The sequence below is a fragment of the Podarcis filfolensis genome (genome assembly GCF_964270895.1).
Source record: "Podarcis filfolensis genome assembly, chromosome: 8".
Classification (NCBI taxonomy): domain Eukaryota; kingdom Metazoa; phylum Chordata; class Lepidosauria; order Squamata; family Lacertidae; genus Podarcis; species Podarcis filfolensis.
Genome location: NC_139611.1, coordinates 72,794,447 through 72,810,564, shown reverse-complemented (window position 1 = coordinate 72,810,564; position 16,118 = coordinate 72,794,447). Strand labels below are relative to the sequence as shown.

The 16,118-nt window shown below is 44.2% G+C and overlaps 1 protein-coding gene across 1 annotated transcript; it reads right to left on the bottom strand.

Annotated features, from left to right (window-relative positions):
* Nucleotides 1–695: 695 nt before the first annotated feature.
* On the bottom strand, nt 696–14,810 carry LOC310768677 (B-cell receptor CD22-like). Its single transcript, XM_083627292.1, has 10 exons — nt 14,521–14,810; nt 12,024–12,081; nt 11,129–11,542; nt 7,373–7,669; nt 6,771–7,031; nt 5,000–5,260; nt 3,850–4,110; nt 2,822–2,881; nt 2,528–2,719; nt 696–1,515 (listed from the first exon to the last, which is right to left on the bottom strand). The coding sequence occupies exons 2-10, from the start codon at nt 12,055–12,057 to the stop codon at nt 1,412–1,414; spliced, it is 1,884 nt and encodes a 627-aa protein (XP_083483418.1). The 5' UTR covers nt 12,058–12,081; nt 14,521–14,810; the 3' UTR covers nt 696–1,411.
* Nucleotides 14,811–16,118: the final 1,308 nt, after the last annotated feature.

Sequence of the window (16,118 nt, the reverse complement as noted above, 5' to 3'; positions counted from 1 at the left end):
AGCCCTCCTCCCTTTACTGCTGGTCAAACACAACTCCCACCCCCAATTCTCTTCCCCAACTCCATTTGGGCTCTAATACTAAAGGCGATCTAAGCTGAAAGGAAAAACACCTTCAGCAGGAGTGAAGGGTGAGCAATAGACAGGGAGATGGTGCCCCTTGGAATTGCAGGTCTGCCTGAATGAACAATTATTCCTTGAGGCTTGTTTGGAGCAGAGTTCAATTGGAAGACAAGGTTGTGGAGTGGCCAGATGAAAGTGCAATTGAGGCTAATGAGGCTCCTGCAATTTTAAAGCTTTGTAGAATAAGTGTCAGCATGTTGCTTGTGTGACCTGGTCATCTTCTTGCATCTGCCGCCCCCCCTCGCCCCCCCCTCTTATAGACTCACTCACAGTGTCTCAATGCTGCTGAGCAAGAGAGATTTACAATTCCTTCCCAGAGCCAGCAGGTGGCCCAGAATACCTTGGAAGCTCTGTGTGTTTGCCTAATAACCTCTCGTGAATAAGGGGATTCCAGCTACTTATGTGACTCTGGCCAAAACTAACCTGATGAAAAAGAAAGAGCTCCGCCTACTGACTATCAAAGCGATTGCATGAGGGGCTTAAAATGATGTACTCTTCGCTTCAGTTCCATAAGAGCACCCTGGAATCCAGACTTAACCTACTTATCCAAAGAATTCTTCTCTTCTTTTTTTTAACTTGAAATTTTTATTATTTTTCAGGAAACATACAGAGCAACCCAAAGGAAGAATACAGCATTCTGTAAAAAACCAAAAACACACACCAAATCATGCAGACTAGCCATTGCTTTGTACAGCAGTATTCATTTTTAGTTAGCAATGCCAACACTAATGTTTAATATGTTATTTAAAGACACTTTGATCAGCTCAGCAAGCTACAGGAGGAAACTAACAGCTAAGAACAGAATTGCCAAATGAGGGTTAAATTTGGATTAGAACAGATGTGGTCAACCTTACTCATCCCAAGGACTGCACTCTGTCCTGGGCAACCTTCTATCAACTGTGCGCCAGTGGTGGGCAGGGCCAGAGATTAAGTAGGAGGAGCAATGGATGTTAATTTCAGTTTCAAACAGCCGGCTTGTTTTCACACACACTCATTAGAATCAAGACACCAGCTGTTCAGAAAACACAACAGTGCAGGGGTAGAATCAGAGTTCTGTTCATTTAACTGGTGTTCCCCATCATTAGTTTATTCTGCAAGGCAAAAAACAATAAAAATAAAAATGTGAATCTTGATTGCAGCCCTCAGCCAGCTTTTTAAATGGGTGTTAACACAAGGCAAAATTAGAAATAGGAATTGAACATAAGGCAGAAAAATCAAAACACATGAGAAAGGTGTTTGAATCATTCTCTTCTACTGCTTCATCTGACTCCGTCCACCTGACACCAATGGCCTAAGATTCAAGGTCCTGGATCCAGCGCCTTGCTTGCTGCAGCTCATTTATGAGTTTGTCAATTGCAGATCTTAATTCATTGATCATGCTAAGGATCTTGTTTTCTGGGGGAGAGAAAGAAAAACACTATGGTAAGTAGTCAGAGCCAGCCATAATATTGGACAGAGCAAGGAAACGTGTCTGAGGTGGCTTCTTTTGGAGTGCTGTTAAAAGACAACCATCTGAGTGGTGATGTGAAAGCCTCTGCTTCAGTTGCCTAAATCTTAGAATCGTAGAATTGTAGAGTTTGAAGGAATCACAAGGGTCATCTAGTCCAAACCCCGGCAAAGCAGGGATCTTTTGCCCAGGTGGGGCTCAAACCCATGACCCAAAAATTAAATGTCTCATGCTCTTCATTCCTCCCCACGTCCTGCTGCCAAAGCACTACCTAAAGCTAAGCCATAGTTTGCTTTCACATTGTGTGCAAACCCAGGCTTGCGGTGGTTTGTCTCAGTTCCAAGAAAACATGAGCTGTATCCAGGCCTTGTTCTTGGTTTATCGCTTTTGGCTTGCTGAGATAAAGGCAATCTATGAGCCTGAGTTTGGATGCAATACTAAAACATGCTGTGGCTTCACTCTGGGTAGCGTAGCTGGGTGAGGAACAAAGTGCCTAGGATTTTCTGGGTACACTTGATGCTTCTCACTTAACCCAAATTCGGCTTAGCATGGTGTCCAAACAATGTCACACTGTGGCGAGGGGTGTGTGGGTGTTAAAACAAAAGCAACAAGGGCAAGGAAGCCCACCTGGGGTGGTTTATTTTGAGGTACCATCAAAGGGCAACTAATTGTTCATTATTTTGATGGTTGTATTTTACCCACTATTTTTTGGAAATGTTCTGAGGAGGTCCCATTTAGCTCTTCTACAATTGCCCTAACATCAGAGAGGGAAAGGCACCACACCTCAGATGGCATATTTTGGGGCTGTTGAGCACAGTGCCACCTGCGTCCCTGGAGATGCCAAGGATTAAACATAGGACTGTCTGCATACAAAGTGGATGCATAAACTCCACGAAAAGATGAGGAAAATGCTAACATTAATGGATGCCTTCCATGGTGAATGGTGGAGGTCATACTTACTACCCTGCAATTTCCTGGTGGAGCAGAACTCTTCCCAGAAAGCATTGCACTTGCAGGGTGTCTGAGAAGAGGAAGGAAGAGCAAGAGGGGTTGGAGAGGATGGTTGAGGCTGGGGAGAAGCCTGAGTCGTCGGACACAAGGAGCGGATCTGTTCCAGGGTGCAGCCTGGTAACGAGGAGCCCTGTGTCTCATCTGAGAAGGGAAGGAGAAGTATCTAGGACAAGTGTGCACATACACCCCTCCAAGTATGAAGTCAAATAATGAAATCTGTTCAAACCTGTGATGTCGGCTTACCATCTTTTGTCTTGGGTTTGGGCCCAGAGGTGGCATGGGGTAGCACGTCCAGGCAGGTAGCTAGAAAAAGAAAATGATCCAATGAGTTATTTGGCCTATGGCTCATCCCACTATTATGACTCATGACCATTTAGATTTGATTCTTTTCTTTGATTTTGATTGTAGGCAGCCATCTACTTCTGGCTTACAACACAGCAAACCCACTGAGAGCAGGTGTGTGATCGTGCTTTGCCAGCCTTCGCAGCTGGGCTGCGCTTCCTGGGATGGTGGCCTGCCAAGCTGGGTCTCAAAGGCAAATGTCCACCATAGTATTTATCTTAAGGCTCTCACTACGACTCAGGGATTGCTGGTGCCCTTCAGGGCTTGTAGGGCAGAAGACAGAGAGACCAACAGCAGGTGAAGCCAGAGCCGTTGAGAGGCAGATCCAACTTTTTAACTTTAATTTTGTCCCCATCCCTTTTCCCTGCTGTGTTCTAGAAAGGAAACAATAAGACTAAGGAGAATGAATCAGACAGCACTGATTCTGATTAAAAGGCAAGGGCTGAAGACCCTTGGAAGACTCTTCAAAGCTTAGCTAGAAGCGAAGCTTAGAGGACAGGCAGGGCTGACATGCCATTTGGCAGGGTGAGGATGCTGCCTCAGCAGAAGCTGCCTAAGCAGACCCCACCTGCCCCACTGCCCCCATTTACAGGGGTGAGGTGGGGTTGGTGTTGACCCCGATTTCAGGAGAATTCTCACTGAAATTGCGCAAGATCTTGTGAAGTGCACAATATCTTGCATGGGTCAGGCTAGATCTCACCCAAAATCGGGGAGATCTCGCCTGAAATCAGCACTTCTCCACCAGTGAAGGAAATGGCAGGGTGGGTGGCGGAGGCAGCGGTGCCAACGGCAGGACAGAGTGGCACTTCCCATTTTGGCTCAAGCACCGAGAATGGATGGGCCTTCCCTGAGGACAGAGTCAGGGAATAAGATACTCGGGGTGGGGTCCTCATCAGCCATCTTCAGGAGTCTCTCCTTTCCATACTCACAACGGACACTCAGCCAAACTGGTGAGGACTGTGCTGAGCCTACTTGGTTGCTTGCTTCACAATAGTAACTGCCAGAATGCTCAGGGGTCACTTTCAGGATGGTCACCGTAGAGTCCAGCTGCAGCTGTTGCCCGTCTTTGTACCATATGTAGGTGAGCTCCTGGGGGTTGGCCTCTCTCACTTCGCATCTCAGCTTAACAAAGCTGCCTTCAGTGATCAGCCCCTGGGGTTCTCGCACAACTTTCACATCCTTGGGACCAACTGCAGGAGGAGAGACCAAAGGCAATGTATCACATGACATGCCCCACCTGTCCCAGCACCTGGACACACATGCAAAACCCGCCACACACACACAACAACCGCTGAATACAGATTCCTCTGTAGTAAATCTAAGTTAACAACCTCAATTTTCAGCTTGAAAAGCACATGCCTGCTGCACTCAACAGCCCTGCTTTTGGCACTGAAGTTTTATTAAATGTTGCCAACAGTGGGTGCTCACCCCTTGAGGAGCATCAGAAAAAAACATTCTCCAAAATATTTCTGCCATAGCGGGTCTGCCTGTGTAAGTTGCGACTAATAATGGTTCACAATTTCTATAGGCAAGCATCCTGGCTTCTGTCATATATAAGGCTGCTAACAAGTTGGGATCTAAGGTGTAAGATCAGTCTACGCTAAGAGGCTCTATATGCCAAAGAGTACACACTTCTCGTGATTTGGCTAAGTTATTTAAGTTCAACCTCCAATTCTCCAAACAGGTAGTGGAGTCACATAGCCTGTGTGGATCAAGTTTGTGAAATGACTGCACCTGCCTTCCCATAACCTCTGCTTGACTGGTGCATGTGCTCCAGGACTTCCGGTAACATTACTTACAGAGTGTTGTCTCGGGGACGGATGCAGATACAACATATCTGCCATAGATAACCTTTTCCAGTGATTACGTCTAACTCTCCCTTAAATTTGTATATTATGTTGCACTTCGCATGCAAGTGGTCAATTTTCCTGGTACCTCCAGGGTTTTAATTTTTAAAAGAATCAGGTGGTAGCTGATGCGGAGCACATCTGTGATCCTGCCAGTCAAAGTCTGAGCTGCTGGAAGGCAACTTCCTGTGTTCCTATAGACCCTTCACTTCCTGAAACTGAGGTTACTTACACTGAACGTCCAGGGTGACGGATGAGGATGTTGAATTTCCAATGGTGTTCCAGGCTATGCAGTAATAGGTACTGGAGTCTCTGGATTGGATCGCCTCAAAACGCAGCTCCTTGTCAGTTCCAATTATGCCAGACTCCCCATCTTTATACCAGCCATGGCGGTTGGTGGCAGGATTCCCTCGGGAAGAGCACCGCAAAACCACGTTGCCCCCTTCTTTGATTATCCCCGGTGGCACGTCAATCTTCACATCCTTTGGTGGATCTGGGGTAGAGATATTATGGACACTGAAATCAGGACTCTTGTTTCAGGGCAAGAAAATGTGTGTGCTGCCTTGGGGGACAAGAGAACTGTGAGAGAGTAACGTGTGTATTCAGGGATTGGTGAAGGCAGCAAAACTGGCCCCACCATATGGAAGGGTCAGCCAGCCCACTCCAGCAGGGACATTTTGAGATACTGTTAGAAGACAGATCATTACTATGCAGACAATGACTGCTGTTGGCATCCACCTCTGCTTCCGGGGGTTTGGTCAAATCACTGCGTTAGCAGCATCAAAGTGAACTCCATATGGCGCGAGCCTGGGCAGTGTGTATGGAGGTCCTGGGCTGCTCAGATTACAAGACCCCCTTCTCCGACTTGCTAATGTGGTCCACAAGAAAGCAGAGCAATATGTTTGGCACCAGCTTGGCTGCAGGAGTTGCCAGAAGGAGGAATACAAGGCACCATCTAACCATCATAGAGAGACCACTCCGAACCAGAGTTTTCCTTCTCAGAGTTGATGAGCCCATCTGCCCCTCACTCCCCTCTACAGCAAATGCAGAAACTGTCTTCTCCACCATTGAACCCACTTTGGTCTCATCTGTTCAATCTGCCACAGCCTGTCTTCACACACAGGGGAAGTCAGAGTATGACTACACTTTTATCATCATCATTCACCACCACCTCTGCTACCACTGTGTCAACAGAATCACTACTGCCACCTCTACTATATCATCATCATCATCAGTCAATTAATTGGTGGTGATTATGATGTTTACTGCTGTGGTATTAATTTGGCCAACCATTATTTATGTACAGTATATATTTTCATCCCACCTTTCCTCCCAGGAGCTCAGGCTGCTGCATGTGGTTCTCCACCTCCCCATTTCATCCTCACATCAATCCTGTGAAGTAGGTTAGGCTGAGAAATGGTGACTGGTCCAGGAATTCCCAGTGAACTGCATGTCTGAGTGGGGATTATAATCCTGCTGCTGAAGATCCTGGTCCAGCATGCCACATTAATCAGGGTGAGCCAACCCAACCCCAGGAGGGAGATTTTCGGATAGCATTATTTTCTAATCATATCTGTTATTTCTCATTTGGGGGTGCTGAGAAAGTCCATATATAAAGAAACATGCTCAAATACTGCAGTTCAGCACCTACAGGGTTAAGTGAGGCAATGTCTATGCCCCCTCCAGACCCAGCCAGCCACCAGATCACTAGCATGGCCTGGATGCAACCCTGCCCATCTTTGAAGGTGACCGGACTTAAGATTGTATTCTAAAAGTGCAAGACCAACAATGCAGGTTTAAAAACTATATTGGTGTGTGTGTAGAATTGGAGATAAAGAAGCTTTTTCCTGCTTCCATCCCAATAGTCACACAATGCATGAAAATAAGAAGGGGAAAGTAGTTCTCTTCTGAAATACAAAAAGACCCCAGAAGAGGAAAGAAGAGGCAAGCAATGTCTGTAAATCCTGATGATCATCATTCACCAGCCCAAAAAAGAAACTCACACTGGACATTGATGGTCAGTTCTGAACTACCAGATCCAACTGTGTTTTCAGCTGTACAGCGATAGACACCAGAATCTTGCTCTCCTACAGATTCAAAATCCTTTATTGGGCTCGTCCATTCATATTTCCGCATATCCTTCCAGTACCATTGGTATGTAACTTCAGGGTTGCTACTGTTGACTGTACATGCAAGAGAGAGTTTCTCCCCTTCTCGGACTGTGATTCCAGGCATAGCGCTCAGCTTAACTCTTTGGGGACCATCTGAAATAAATAAAATTGGGAAGTCATAAGTACCATCAGACACTGACACAAGCTGCAAGGCTGGAGGTCCTAGAATATAATCAGGGACCCTTAATTATAACCCCCTCCCATCTTGCAAGGATCCCCTCACATTTTGTACTCAATAACAGACATCCTTTCAAATGTGACAATCACATGCTTCTTGCTATTGTAAATGCCTAAGCCAAAGCCCACCATCCCTCACAAGGTTCAGAGTTCAGAAGATGGCTTTTCAGAGGAACAGAATCTTGTGCGGTTCAGACGGAATATTTTTTTCCAGATTTCCCCCACATAGCCCAGTTTCATCTCCCCTGAATACTCACATTTCACATCCAATGTCATGGTGCTCCTGGATATCTCTGTCCCATTGTGGCTTTTTAGAGTGCATGTCAGCGTTTTCCCGTGATCCTCCCAAGTTGGAGTAAAACTCAGAACAGTCTGAACTTTTCCACCTCTATTGGTTGTTTTTTGGGAAGACATACGACTCTCCTCCAAGCCGCTGAAAGTCAATATAATTGGCTCATCGGGGCAGTGGTAAAATACCCAGCAGGTCACTGTCACTGGCATCCGTTCTTGGATTTGTGCCATTCTGCTTTCTATCTTGGGTTTGGGTGGTGACACTGCATGCAGAAAATTAAAAAGGGAAATTCCAAGTCATTGGTCAGGCAAAGCTGTAGACCAGAGATGGAGAACTTGTGATTCTCCACATGTCCTTGGACCCCAACTCCCATCAGCCTCAGCCAGCATGGTCAGGGGGATGGGGGTTCTAATCCTGCAACTTCTGGAAGTTTAAAGGTTCCCCTCCCTGATCTAAAAGGAAGCTGTTGAGCAAATAAGAGCCTTGATCATCTATCCAAAAATGGCAAGAAACATCCAGGCCTATTTTGAACCCCTTCTGTGATGCTGCATGTTAGCATAGTTATACCTGCCTCTGAGTTGATATTTGTCAAATGGACATTTGCAGAAATGATTTTATTCTTTTTTTGTAGAACTTGCAGAGGTGGTTTTCTTGATCTGAAGTTCATATGAATTTTTTATTTTATTTTTTAAAGCTGCACTTGTGTATACAGTATCCCCATATTTAACTTGCACACCAATTCAGGGCCATCAGGCTATAAAGCAGATTATAAATTTGTTACGTAGTAAAATAAATAAATAAATATTTGATTCTTTTTGCATAACAAAGTGCTGTGAAAAACTCAGCACTAGGCAGACTTCCGGGTTGGCGCCTCCGGCAATGGCGGAGCTCCTCCAATCGGGAGGAAGTTGCTCTGTGAAAAGCAGGGTCTGACCGCCACGGCGAAGGCGGAGACCCATTGAAATCACAAGCGGGAGAAGCTTGTGAACCTGGGATTCGGCTGGCACCTTTTGCGCCTCCCCTACTCACGGGGAAACCCGGTTTTGGGGATCCGGAGCGACGTGGGGTGAGTGGCGCGGTGCTTTGAATCGACCGCTTCTTTCACGGAGTGAAGCCGCATTGCTGTTGCCGGAGAGCGCTGACTTTTTCCTGTGGACAATTGGATTTTAAAGAACTACCCGTGAGTAGAACGGAAAATTGGATTTTTAAATACCTTAATTTGGCACCGAAATGGGGAAGGTCTTAAACAGGAAGTCCGCCTTCCCCCTTTGTAAATAGATTGAAGCAAAGACGTTATAAGCTAAAGCCTTTGAAAGCTTTTGGCAAAAGATTAAATTTTCATCGGTTAAAACTACAAAACCCCCCTTAGAAGCAGGAGAAGAGGGGGGTATTTTGGACTTAGTGAGCCTGCAGGAGAGAGTGAAAAACCAAATTACCACTGCTCCGAACCTGGAAAGGGCTGCCAGAAAGAGTGAAGTTTTGGGAGAGTTCATTGACTGCGAACAAAACATTTTTGACAGCTAGTTAAATAAGAGAAAGATACTGTTTCCATTGTCCTCTTCTGCGTTTAAAAAGGAGGAAAAGTAACTGGAAATTGAAACTATTTCTATGGCTTGAATTGTGTCTGAAAGGAATGATACAAGTGGAGACTGTTTCCCTCTAGAGGGAGTTTTTGAAACTGTCACAGGAGTGCAACTGGGGAATCACCAGCTGCAAGATAAGTTATTGTGAGAACCAGAGATCGACCTTGGACCACTCAAAATGTTGACAGGAGAAGCCATTGTGACGGTATTATGCAAGATAAGCGACTCGCTGGAACAGCTTCATAAGAAGACGGATGACATGTCTTTTAAAATTGACAAATTGGATCAAAAAGTGACTAATTGGAGTCAAAAAGTGAGCACTAACACAGAAATAATTCAGGACTTGGTACAAGAATTTACTTTGGCAAGACAAATTGTGGAGGAGAAAGAGAAAGCTGTGGTTGTTGAGCCTAAAGTAATACAAGCGGGATCCTCAGTCTTACAGAAGCAAATTGAGGATTATAAGTTGAGGCCTTCTATGATTGAATCTAGAAAAAGCCAGATTTTGAGGATTGGATCCCGGCTTGGGCGGAAGAAAGAAAGTTGGAAAGATCCCTCTATGCAGGGATTAACTGACTTTTGGGACATGGACTTGGGTCTGGAGGAGATTGGAGTTCTGGGGGCCTTGGGATTTCGAGGAATTTTGAAACATGTCATGAAACATCTTATAGACCTCAGCTTCAACCATGGAAATTGGGCTGACCTGCCTGGAAGGAATAAAAGCATTGTTAGGTTGGAGTCTTCCCAAGATCTGCTCTTTGGCATTAAAGAATATGAAGTAAACCTGCAGAAGGGACCTGGAAAAGAGTTAAGAGCCTCAGACATAAGATCTCCAGGTTGATGGACTATATGGAATTGACGGAAAGGACTGGCAGAATCCGAAACCAGGGGGAGGAGATGGTGGAAGAAGATTAGAGAATTTAAAGTTTATATATAGAAATACTGTAAAATTAATGAATGATAGAAAAATGGTGAAAAGAAATTTTATGGCCTTAGCAGAAATGTTATAAGGAGTTAAGCATATATAAGTATTTTAGTTTTAATGATAAAAAATATGTCAAGATATTTATAATATGACAGAAAATAGATAAAGATGGAAACGATCTGCTGAAACAATTAATAGAAGTAGAATACAAAAAGGGAGGTGAGAGGAAGTCGGGGAAACAAGGGAATGAAAGATAGAGTATGGAAAAGGTGTGTTGTATGTTTTTAAATGGTTATTGTTTTGTTTTGTTTAGGGTTAAGGTGGGATAGGGTTACGTTTAGTTTAGTTTAATGTGTTTAGGTTGTGTTTTGTATTGTTTATATATTGTATTGGTTTTGCTTTCTTTCTTTGTTTTTTCTCTTTTGTTTTTTTTTTCTTTTTCTTTCCCTTTTCTGTAAACTTTAAAAGTAATAAATATTATTTAAAAAGAAAAAGAAAAACTCAGCACTAGATACTGGCAAGGCAAATAATAACACAGTGCATTGTATCTATAGTTAATCTACTTAGGTCCATTATTTTCAATGGGTCTGCTCTGAGTGGACTAACATTTGATGCAACACAATGTAGGGGGCTGGCTGATGAATGGCACATTAGTTTTCACACAAAGATGTGGCAAGGCCTCCTAGCAAATACATTATTTGTGTCATTGAACAAACCCTTATAGGAGGGGATTCCAGAAATGTTCTTCAGTTACCAGTCTACCCATTACTGTTAGTCTACTCCTGAGATCCCTTCCAGTTCCATAATTCTGCGATTCTATTATTCCTATAGGATTACAATTACAGCCTTAGAAAATTGAAAGTTTAGGACTCCACCCGAAGATCTATTTCTTGAGCGTTCATCTTTATTTGCTTGCATGAAACTTACGCAGAGTATATCCTTGTTGAGCATTTGTTCTGATTTGATCACAGGGCAGTTATGCATCTGTTATTCATATTGATTTCTTTATGAGGTATTTACTCATCTTCCCACATTAGTCATTTGCTCACCCCACACATTTCAGTGCATAATTAAAAAAGCATAAATCTATATTTGTAGTATGCACTTGAATGTCTCCCACAAAACAGTGACAGCCTGGAGGTGCCCTTGGTTTCAAGACTACTTGACCACTTTGGCATGAATGGAGGACAAATCATCTCTGAAAGTTTCTTACCGTTAACATTAACAGAAGCAGTAGCAAACCACTTGTCTAGATGACGCATGTTTCCAACGAAGCCATAAAATCTTGCTCCATATGTGCCACTGTCACTTTTCTGGAGATGAGAGATCTTCAGGCTGCAGTTTCTGCTGTTTAAATTCCCAACAAACCTCACCCGATCCAGAAAGTGGGGACTTGTTGGAGTCAGGTAGTTCTCTGAGGTCGAAGAGCCATTGTATAACATGATACCAGTATAATCTTTCAGAGTGTCTTCATACTCAGGGTCAAAATACCAAATCAGGAAGAAGTTGTCAACCCGAAGCCTCTTATTTGTTAGGCTGATCTTGCATGGAATCAGAATACAGGATCCTTCCCACGCAGCCAGATTATTCGGTGCAATAGTCAACATATTTTCATAACCCAAGATACCTAAATCGGAGAACAACATGTGATATTTTGCTCAGCTGCCACCATGCATTCAGAAGGATGGTGAAAATGATCTGAAGGCAGTGCTCTCTAATCAAAACTAAACTAAACTTCTGACTGGTGGCTTTTTAGCAGGAATATTCTGAAACATGTCAATAGCAGTGCATTAGTTGGGGTTTAAACTGGACCATCGTCATATCATCAGAGGCACTTTTAGGGTGGCAGGAGTGGTGTGGTCCCACTGAGCACTACACTGCAGGGTGCTTCAAGACACAGTTTCAGAATGGAGCTACGGGGGGGGGGGGGCTCGTGGAATTTTAGTGTTGCAAAGGGCACTGCTGAAATCTGAGAGCCCAACATCCACCACTGCCTTCTCCTCATTCTTTTCTAAAGACCAAAGAGAGCAGTGGTGCTTAAATGAGACCAGAAGCCCTATTTGCTTTTGTTGGCACAAATCAAACCTGCATCACACATCATGCATTACCTGGAAGGAAGAGCAGACAAAAGAAGCACCTCATTGTGGATTCATGCAAGGGCCAAATCTGGAAGCAAGGGGGTGGAAATGGATTATTGATTCATTCAGTAACAGTTATTTACCATCAGAAATATATTCCACGAGTCATAAGAATGTGTATGGACAATTCTAATCCATTATGTTCACATCAGCCAGAAAGTTTTGCAAACTGCTGAGAGATGTCTTTGAAATTCCTCTTCGCTTTCATAAACAATAAAAATCACCAAACCAGTACAAAAGAAACTTTTTTTAAAATTGATTTTAATTCATTTTACTACTACAATGTAGTGCCCTTCCTATTTAACAGGAGTCATTCCAGAGATTTCAATACTTGTTGTCCAATCGTTATAGAAATTTCTGCAAAGACCACAGTCCAAAACTCTGACACTTTGTCACAAGTCCTCTGCCTGACCTGAAATTACCTAGGCTCCTTATATCCTCTCCAACATGGTCTCTAATTGGACACCTTCTTTGAAACAGTCTCATAGGAGTCGTATACCATTTTTGCGTTATTTTCAATGCATGTTCTCTCATGGTAGATAAAACGGATGTCAATGGGAACCTTAACCACATAGAAGTCCAACCATTGTCTTCAATCAAAATATTCCACTCTGACTCCCACATCCATTTCAGGCCTTCTGCAGAGCCCATATCAATGATCAGAAGTAGGATATAAATAGGAGACACCAACCTGTCTACTTCACCCTCAGAGCTCAGAAATACTAGCTTGAACAGCATGAGAGCAAGGAGACTTCTTAAGAACATTTCCAAAACAATGCAGCTATATTGCAAACAGAACTTATGACTCTAAATAAGGAGAAACCAAAATGGACCAATTTCACCAACCATAGTGAACATGCACTGAATTTGCCTTGCAAAATTGAAAGCCCCTTTTCAAACTCCTGCCTGTTTCGATCTGGCCACTGACAGCTACTTCTTCTCCGCCATGCTGAGATGCTGCATGAAGTACAGTGAAGCTTGGATCAGAAGACTTAGACATGGCAGGCCCTGTGATATCTGCCCTATGTGCAAGGTAGTGCAGGGGTCTCAGGCTGCCCCATCAGCTGCTCCTGTCTATCTCCTCTTTTTTGCAGAGGCAAGACTCAGCAGACTGAGCTGTTCTACTAAGTTCATCCTCCCCTTGCAATAAATAGACTTTGCAACCGGTATGCTTGCCCACCACAGTTGTATTGGAAAGAAGAAGAAGAAGAAGAGTTTGATTTGATCCCACTTTATCACTACCCAAAGGAGTTTCAAAGTGGCTAACAATCTCCTTTCCATTTCTCCCACACAACAAACACCCTGTGAGGTGAGTGGGGCTGAGAGACTTCAGAGAAGTGTGACTAGCCCAAGGTCACCCAGCAGCTGCATGTGGAGGAGCGGGGAATCGAACCCGGTTCACCAGATTACGAGACTACCCCTCTTAACCACTACACCACATCCCTTACAGAGTAAATAGGAAGCGCAGCCATACCCTCCAACATTCCTCAGATGGAAACAGGGACCTTCTATTCTACATCAGTATCATTGCTGAAGCATTTCCTCCTGATCAAAAGTTATCAGAGGAAACAAACGGCATGCCCTCCTACCAATCCTTCTAACACATGGGCCAAAGAACAATTTGTATTACCTGTGTAGCTGTATCTTTAAGTGAATGGAATGGAAGGGTTTCCCCCACCACACCACACCCCACTACATATATAGACAGCATGATACTGGATCCAGATCGGGACCCAAGAGGCAGGGAGGAGTGCCTGTTAGAAGGCTTTAACTGTTTGCTTCAATTCTCACTCTGAATTGAGAGCCCCACACCTGCGCAACTGAGATAAACAAAATCTTATTTTACTTTGCAAATTGCAGATGAAAAGAGGCCACAGTGGGGGATGAAGGGTTAACACTGCCTTGTTTCCTGATTGGGTCCCCCACAGTGACAATCTGTAAACAAACACACCTGCATTGAAAGGCACAGCTATGTAACATTTACATCTCCTTTACAGAGTTTCTCCCAGTAGGGAAGAGATGGGAAATGTTTCCCCAACTAAACCCTGTACATTGGGCTGCTGTCTGGAGGAGACAGTTTGCCCAGGGACCTGCCAAACCTACAGCCAGCCCTACATGGATCACAACTGCTAGTTGCCTTTTTCACACAATAGACTGAACAGAGGTGCCAGCTGCCTCTACACAGTACAAGGGTTTGCATGAAACAGTTTGCATGCGTTGATTTGCAAAGCTCAACTCTTGTGTACACAGACCTGACTCCCCTTGAACATTAGATGTGAATAACTGTGCATGTGTACAGCTCAGCTGCCTAGCTACACAGGTACACAGAATGTACCCTTGCTGTGTGTCACCTGTGAACACCCCTTGTGAGACATCCGCTTATGGAGCATTCATTAAAAACCCCTTAGGAGATGAAAGCTCTCAAGTAAAAGTTATTTCCCTGGAAATCATTCATTTGTATTCTTACCTGATAGTGAAGATGCAGACGAAGGCTGAGGAGCTCAGCTTAGCTGAGTGCAACACTTTGCCAGGGTCCGATTCAGCCAAGCTGTGATGGCCCAAAATAACAATAAACCCAGCAGCAACTAAAGCTGTGCATCTGTGACAAGAACTTCCCCTTTTCTGCCCTGAGCAGAAGATCTGGGGCATCTGGTTCTGCTGCTTCAAGCTTGGCTGAGTCTCTGCGGTTCAGGGTGAGGTATTTTTGTTAGAAGAGTAGCCTACCCATGTTGCTGTGAGTTTGAGACCGGAGCAATGCATGGCTGGTCAGCAGGAACCCCTGACAGCAGAGGACCATCCAATGTTTCATTTAAGGAAGGGGTGGGCCCAAACATCAACTGCAGGCATTTGCCGGATTTCATGTGGGTGGCAAGAAGGGGGGGTGGAAGAAGGAAAAACAGGGTAGCAGAGAGAGGGTAGCAAACGTAACTCCATAGTGACCAACATAACATTTGTATGCTGCTTTGCATAATATTTTGTGTTTTAGCTAATATTATTTGAACTCCAGTTAAGATTAAACTGTTTGTGTGTTAACTGGCTTAATCCTCAAGCTGTATGTCATAGTTTAAATGCTTTCTTTTTACAGTATTTTAAAACTGATGTGACCAATATAACAATTTTGGAGCCTCCAGAATTCCATACCCTCCAAGTGTCCCTATTTTCCAGGGACAGTCCTGGATTTATGAAAGCCATCCAAGTTATTGATTTAATCCCAGGTTGTCCCACTTTTCTTTAGAATGTCCCTATTTTCATGGGAGAAATATTGGAAGGCATGGAGTTATGTGAAACCAAAGCCAAGGAGCTGAGTAACTTTACAACCTTAGATGACATCCGAAGGCAGCCATGTATAGGGAAGTTGTTAAATGTTTAGTGACATATTTTGTTTTCATATATCTTAGAAGAGACCCAGAGTGACTGGTGGGTGGGCCAGAGGCAAAAATGGGTGGAGCAAGGAATGTAAATTATACCTTTGTATAGTAGCCGAACACTCCCTCACCTTTCTGTACTCTCTGTATTCTCCAAGACACATGATCAGAGTTCAAGGACACATTCCAGCCAAGCAACAACACTCAGAGGGCAAAGTGTGTTTGTGGCTGGAGAGAGCTCTGAGAGAGAGATAAAAACACCCAGGAAGGCTGCATTCAGCCTCCAGGCCTGACGTTCCACATCCTAGTTAAAGACCACAGCGGCAGACCCATGTCTTCAAAAGCAAGTCTACAATTTAAGTACAATTGAGGACACCAGAGGGATGCAAGCACAGGGTATACTGGACCCTTTGCCCTAGCCCTCCTCCCTTTACTGCTGGTCAAACACAACTCCCACCCCCAATTCTCTTCCCCAACTCCATTTGGGCTCTAATACTAAAGGCGATCTAAGCTGAAAGGAAAAACACCTTCAGCAGGAGTGAAGGGTGAGCAATAGACAGGGAGATGGTGCCCCTTGGAATTGCAGGTCTGCCTGAGTGAACAATTGTTCCTTGAGGCTTGTTTGGAGCAGAGTTCAATTGGAAGACAAGGTTGTGGAGTGGCCAGATGAAAGTGCAATTGAGGCTAATGAGGCTCCTGC